At 38.8% G+C, this 7292-nt stretch overlaps 1 protein-coding gene across 1 annotated transcript; it reads left to right on the forward strand.

Moving 5' to 3' along the window:
* Positions 1-442: 442 nt before the first annotated feature.
* On the forward strand, positions 443-6554 carry C16H8orf48 (chromosome 16 C8orf48 homolog). Its single transcript, XM_034519849.2, has 2 exons — positions 443-1490; positions 6114-6554. Coding segments are annotated over exons 1-2 (900 nt in total). The 5' UTR covers positions 443-591; the 3' UTR covers positions 6115-6554.
* Positions 6555-7292: the final 738 nt, after the last annotated feature.

Here is a 7292-nt window from a genome sequence, read left to right on the forward strand (position 1 = left end):
AGAAGCCTTGATCGACTGTGGAAAGACCCTAGAGAATAGTGTCAGTATTTCTATTTTTATCCTAAGGCAAATCTACAAACAGTTTCTCCTTTGGCTCTAAAACAGGTTTGTTTCGTTGGGGACTTTACACAGCAGTTTTTGTGAAAACTTTGCGGCAAGACGCATTCTTTCTTTTGTCACAAGCCATCTTCTTTCTTTTGTCACAAGCTATCTGTCTCTATGGAACTTATGTGCAACACCTGGTCTGACCTGGAGGGTTTGCGCCCTTTTCCCTTGAATTCCACACAGCGTTTTAAACTGCACTCGCAGCAGCCTGAGGGCTGAATTTAAAAAAAAAAAAAAAAAAAAAAAAAAAAAAAAAAAAAGAATTTTAACCGGCTCTGGCAGGAGACAAGAAAGGGGCGGGCCACCGGAGACCACTCACTGCGCATGACCGCCGCGCGTTGCCAAGGCAACCAGGAAAGGCATACCCGGAAGAAGATGCTCGCGGCACTCAAGTCCACCAAAGATTGTGCCCTATCGGCTCCTCTTTACTGGTTCGAGACCCATTTTTGACCAGAGCAAAGGCGATGAGGAACTGAGTCCGAGACAATGGGGTGGCCACCTGCACAGAAACCGGAGGACTCAAAAGAAGAGCACGGAGGCCCGGCCCAGACGGACGTCTGTGCTACTCAAGTTTCAGAAGAGTTCCTCAGGTCCTGTACTGATGAGGTACTGAGTTCTGGTTCCATCAGCTTCTCTGGAGAACTGCAATCCTGTTCATACACCTCTGAGAGCCCACTAGAGACCGAAACGCCGACTAAAAGTTCGGAAGAACAAGGCGAGCAGTCAGAACTTTCAGTCTTACAGAAGGATGAAAATAAGCTGAGTGAAAAGTGGATCAACCACCTCAAGAGCAAAGAAATTCATTCTGAAAGATATCAGTCCGACCTTAGACTCCCACCAGAAATCCCTAAGGAATCCGCAGAAGAATTGACTGCCCTGCGGTCTTTTTGTACTAAAAAAGTAAATTTGATCCACCAGAAAGAGGATTCAAGAGCTAAGAAAAGCAACAGATCCAAAAGGCTGCAGCTCAGATGGATTGCAGAGACCACAGAGGTAGATGCTTTCAATTGTACAATCCCTGATGAACTGTTGAACAGAATCTATTTGGAAAACACGAGAGCGACTCTAGCGTACATAGAGGCGATTACCCAACACATTTCTTCCCAGTGCCCCAGCTGTAATAGCAAAAGAGCAGAGCTGGCTCAGTCTGACTTCCTGAGACGAAGGAGGACTTTACTGCAGTCACTACTACTCCAAGAGAAAATAGATGAACACCTTCATACCACAGACTTTCTCACCCGTGTTGGAGAAGCACATCAGGACTTCCCCAGGCTTTCAGATGATCCTGGGATCATCTGGAAGCGACTGACTGAGAAAATGCGGAAGGGAAGTTCTGGCTTTGGGCGGGCATATTCAAATAGGTGTGAAGACTGTACGAATCCTTGGTAAGGCTTCTCAACTCAGTTCCAACGAGATAGGAGGTGCCGACTACTAATGATGATATGTAATGTGCCCAACCAGGGGATGGTGGCTATTAATGATTAGTGATAATATGTGATGCGCATACATGTACCAGGTGTGTATTTGAGAAATTACCATCTCTTGTAGAGGAAAAAAACTAATGTAAAGATTTTCTTCTGCTTCCTACATAGAGGGCTAAATCATTCCGTCCAATAGATTTTTCACATTATGGAAGACAATTGGAGGAATTGCAAAACCTTTGTAATCTAGGATATATATATATATATATATATATATATATATATATATATATATATAATGGTAGTTTGGAGTGGTGGTTGACAGTACAGAGAGAAAGAAGGAAACAGATATAAGATAGTTAGGAGGCAGTGACTAGGGCTGGTTTTGGTGATGAAATGGCTGTGGGGATTTAATAAAAGCTAAACATTTAAAAGGCACTAGGATTCTGACTTGTGTACCTGTGTACTTGAGTGAATAGTAATTTCTTTAAGACAGAATTCTCTTTAGTTTCTGTCAACTTGACAAAATCTAGAGTCACTAGAGGAAGAGGAAACCTCAACCAAGGAATTGCCTCTATCCACTGGCTTCTGGGCATCTCTGAGGGAGCACTCACTGGCTTAATCTCGCTGTGGGAAGGCTTGTCCCACTGCCGTCCTTAGTCAGGTAGTCTCAGGCTCTGTAATGTGGCAAGCTCAGCAGGCTATGGAAAGCAAGCCAGTAGGTCACATTTCCCCATGCTTTCTGTTCAGTCCTTGCCGAAAAGTTTCTGTCTTCAGTTCCTGTCTTTGCATCTCTCTATGACTGACAGTATATTAACTAAATAAAACTGTTTCTTCTCTAAGCTGTTTTGCTTATTTTTCCCCCAGTAACAGAAACCTAACCAGTGCAGAAATTGGTACCAGAGAGTAGGACATTGCTGTGACAGACATGACCATGGTTTGGCATGGGTGGGTGGGGGTGGTGTTTGTGGGAGGATTTGAGAACTTTGTGCTAGGCAAGGACTTTGCAGTTTCAGGGCTTAATGACCTTTTAGGAGAGCTTGTAGCCTAGGAATGTTGAGAAGGGACAGATGATGGAGGTCTGGCTTCTAAAGGTTTAGAGGGGAGCAAAGACCCTATCAGGAATGTTTATGTCAGAATCAAGAATTTGACAAGGGGTCAGTTGTGCTGGTTTCTATCTAGCTGACACAAACTAGAATCACTGAGGAAGAGGGAGTCTCAATGGAAGACTTGCCTCTATCATACTAGCCTACCTTTGTCCATATCTGGAGGTCACTTCTTGATTAGATGTACGTGGGAAGGCCCGGGGCTACTGTGGCTGGTGCCATCATGGGGCAGGTGGTACTGGGTTATAAGGAAACAAGCTGAGAAATTCATTGGAAAAACAAGTCAGTAAGCAGTAACTCTCCATGGTCTTTGTTTCAGATCCTACCTGAAGTTACTACCATGTCATCCCTAAATAATGGGTGGTAACCTGTAAGCCAAACAAATCCTTTCCTTACTCTAGCTGTTTTTGATAGATGTTTTTATTTTATGTCTGTATAATAAAATAATACAAATAGGAACACTACAACATGGCAAATTTGATGGTGTGATTGAATATAATTCTTTATATCTAAGTAGTGTATGGTATATTTGAGACATATACATTGATAATGTAAAGAAATAAGTTATTTATATTTACAGTCACCAGGAAAGGTCTAGAGGTTAGGCTAGTGGGGAAATCATTGGCTTGTAGTTGGACATTGAAGCCATAGATGGGACGAACTTTTCTAGAAACTAGGAGAGAGACCAGAAGCAGAGTCATTGGCAGCTTCTGAGAAATGCTTACCGTTAACAATGTGTGTTTGTGTGTGTGATAATCATGCAAGAATAAAGCAACAAAATAAAGAATATGAATATATGAATATATGATATACTGCATGAAGAATTCAATGGCCAGCAAGTAAAAAGTTGCAGCTGAGGACTTCAATAGAGCATTGTATATATATTGTATTGTATATAACATATACATATGTATCTATATTTATGTAACAATATAGCATTGTTATAAAAAAAATCCCTTTCGGTCAAAATGATTTTACGAATCTTTGTCTTAGTTTTCTGTCTGATAAAACCATCATTTTTTGAAGAGCAGTTTGCCATTAATGGGGAAAAAAAATCGCACGTTCTCTGATAACTCATATTTATGATTTACTTTTCTATAAAAATAAAAATGCTAGCATCGATGGCATTACCCAGAGATTGTTTTCCACACATCAGATTATTTGAGTGAAATATAATTGTGTTTGCAAAAGATGGCTCAAGAGATTCTGTAGCCATCACAGTTAAGATTTTAGTCTTTGAGCTAAGGCTTTATTTATGCATTAACAATCTTTTTCCTGGAAAATGTCTTCTTAGTCATTCCTAAATAAAATGGAAAAAGTCATTGCCACCTACATAATAGCTTTTCAGTTGAGGTCCAAATTACATCATACTTTATCTCCAGCCCATCAGCATATTCACACTTTATACAATCAAAACTCTGAGCCTTGCTCCACTTAGAATTCTCTGTAGTAAAGGTCAAACTCTACTAGCCAATCAATCCAGAAACCTCAGAACCAACTTCCATTTCTCCCTTTATAATCATCTCAATAGGCAGCTGCTTTTCTTCAACAGACCCAGATGGCTTCTCTTCAGTACTTTTGGCCATGACTGCTCTCCGTAGGATATTTACATATCTTCTTCATTGTTTTTCTCTTCAAACTATTCCCCCATTTTTGGTTATTTTTCTAGCTTTCAAATATTTCAAGTAATTCTGTTAAAACAGAACAACTTGAGTCAACTCCCCCCCGCACTACAAAAATAGTTCAAAGTAATTGATATTATAAAGTGGTTCTTTTAGATCTGACCTAGACTAATCTTTCTATTCTCCTGTCTGCTATAGTCAAGCTTCTTTCCAGGACTTGCTGTCCCTCAAGTTCTCCTGTTCTCTATGCCAGTCTAATTCACATTTACAAATGTGGGTCAAGTTTCTTAACCAGACACTTTTGTTTTTTTTTTTTTAGCTAGCATGCTCTTTATTGGTTATTTTTTTTCCTATAAATTATGTAGCTTTAAATAGGTACTATGTTTACATGGTCCAGTAGTCAAAGGGATATGGAAAAGTTCAGTATGCAGGACCTCATCCCCATGGTTACCATCCAGTACTATTTTAGACTAGCCACCTCCAAGATCTTTGCCCTTCTTAGGCAAATAACTGCCATGGATTTGAATATAGGGCAGCCAGCCATACCAAGATAAGACCATGAGATAAAGTGAATTCAGGGTTTACAGTTTACTATGGAGGGCAGAAGTGTTTCTTCATTTTAATCCAGATAAACCTTTAGTGTGAAACACTAATATGTAAGGCCTAAATAGTTATGTTACCCATAAACACTTCAATTGGTGTTTTTTTTTTGTTTTGTTTTGTTTTTTGTTTTTTGTTTTTTGTTTTTTAATCTACCCTTCCAATACTGTTTGGGCAAATACAAACACCAAAAGTGTTTTGGTATATTGTCTTGTTGTGTTTTGGGTAAGTGTTGCCTATGGGCTCTGTCTTCAGTCTGCAATACTATTAGAATATAGGTGAACCTTTATACAAGGGCCTAGTGGGAGGAAGTTGGGTGACTGGAACTGTGTGTCCTTGAAAGGAATACTGGGAGCTTCCAATTCTGTTTCCTAAGCCTGAATCTTGAGTTAATTGGCTCCCACCACCACTACACACTGTTCTCTGAAGCATTGTCTCAATAAAGGCTCGAAAGCCACAGGGCAGGCAATGGACTGTGACCAGCTGGGTAACATAGATTTTCCTCTGAGCTTAGAGTGATGCTAAGGGAACCGGTAAGGCACACTTCTGGTTATGTCTTCAAGAGCATCTACATAGAGGAGATTTGTATGTAGCAGAGCAGCAGAGTAGGCCAAGCCATTCCTACTGTGTATCGCCACCCAACAGACTGGACCAAAAACCAATGAAATAGAAAAACAAAAAGGCAGACTCTCTCTCTCTCTCTCTCTCTCTCTCTCTCTCTCTCTCTCTCTCTCTCTCTCTCTCTCTCTCTCTCTCTCTGTGTGTGTGTGTGCAAGGTCCATTTCTTTTGAGTATATATGCCTGTTCTGCTACTATAACTCATGGATAGTAGACTACAAGACTTTCTAGGACATCTCACCAGTCATTAAATAGGAGCACAAAGATTTTTTTGATCGAATTCAGACTGCATCACTGGTCCTGTTTCATTTATTGAGGAGCTAATGGCTTATCTATGCCTCTAGTACTCAAAAAGCCATCATTTGCAGAGTAGAGCAATCTAATATACCCTGTGTTACAATTACATATGTAACCTATTGGCTATATTCTTCAGGAGAGTCCTTCCCAATTGAGCCAAAATCGAAACCCCGTTCATTCTATGACTGAATAAGTAACCTGTTGTAGGTATAGTTTTCGGCATGAATATCTGTTTAATTGCTGATGACACTTTGGTTGTTGTCAGTCTTTGACAAATTCAAATATATCTGCTGTGAACTTGTTTATTCAACCACCTGTTTCTAATTTTGTTTTTCTCTTCCTAGAAGTTGTAATCAGGATCAGATGAGCTTCTGAGGGTGAGATGTCTATGAAGTCATCAGTGCCTTTGGATAAGGAGCTAGCTGGATCCCTTCCTAGCACTAGCTTCAACTTTTATTAGAAACTGAGACATGAGTTTTACAAAGAGTGTTGTATTTTATATTTTTTTCTGAGTAATGTTCACGTGCTCCAATTCTTTGCTTCATTGGAAGCCCCCCTCCCTTTTTATTTTTCACTTAAAAAAAATACAGCTATTTGTAATAGGTTTGAAATGGTATTTTATTGAGTTTTGGATCTTCATGTTTGAATATTTAATATCACAGAACAACTTTTCATTTGCTTGGTGATCATTTGTATAGCTTCTTTGGAGAGCTGTCTGATCAAATCTTTTAATCAGTTTAAAATTGTCCTGTTTGTAAATTTTCTTGAATTGTAGGACTTATGTATTTTGATATTTATATATATATATATATATATATATATATATATATATATATATTTGGCAAAGATTGTTCTTATTCTGTGGGTTATTTTTATAGTCCCTCATACCATCTGATGCATGAAATATGGAACTTTAATAAAGTCTAGTTTGCTATTTTGGGGAGTTACGTGTTTGTGTTATATTTAAGAAATCATATCTAAGGAATAAAGTTTTTTCTCTGCATTTTCTACTAATAGTTTTACAGTTTAGCATTTTATAATGAGGCTTAGAGTTACACTTGCTACAGCTTGATTGTGAGTCCCAAAATGTATGTGAAAAGGAATTCCCAAATTCATATGTAAATACTATTTGAAAGTGATGCTTTTGAAAGTATTTGGGGTTAGATGAGCTCACAAGCTCAAGACCCCTATAACAAGCATCCCTGGCTTTGTGACCTTATCTGTCTCAACTTCAGATGCTCTCCTCCATGTTAGGATACAATAAAAATGTCCTCACCAGTAAACTGTGTAGTCAGCCTTAGACATTTTGACTAGAATACTAAAAGATGGACTCAGATGTGTCTTTATTTCTGTTTTAGTTTTATATGTTGTTTATGGACCAAATTTTATTATGTATGTATGTATGTATGTATGTATTATGTATTATGTATATATGTATGTTTGTATGTGGTCTTGGCACTGTTCTTGTAGTGACTAGTCTCCTCTATCATTGCTGTTGATATCATGGTTGTAATCAGTTAATC

The sequence above is a fragment of the Arvicanthis niloticus genome, chromosome 16 (assembly GCF_011762505.2).
Source record: "Arvicanthis niloticus isolate mArvNil1 chromosome 16, mArvNil1.pat.X, whole genome shotgun sequence".
Lineage (NCBI taxonomy): Eukaryota > Metazoa > Chordata > Mammalia > Rodentia > Muridae > Arvicanthis > Arvicanthis niloticus.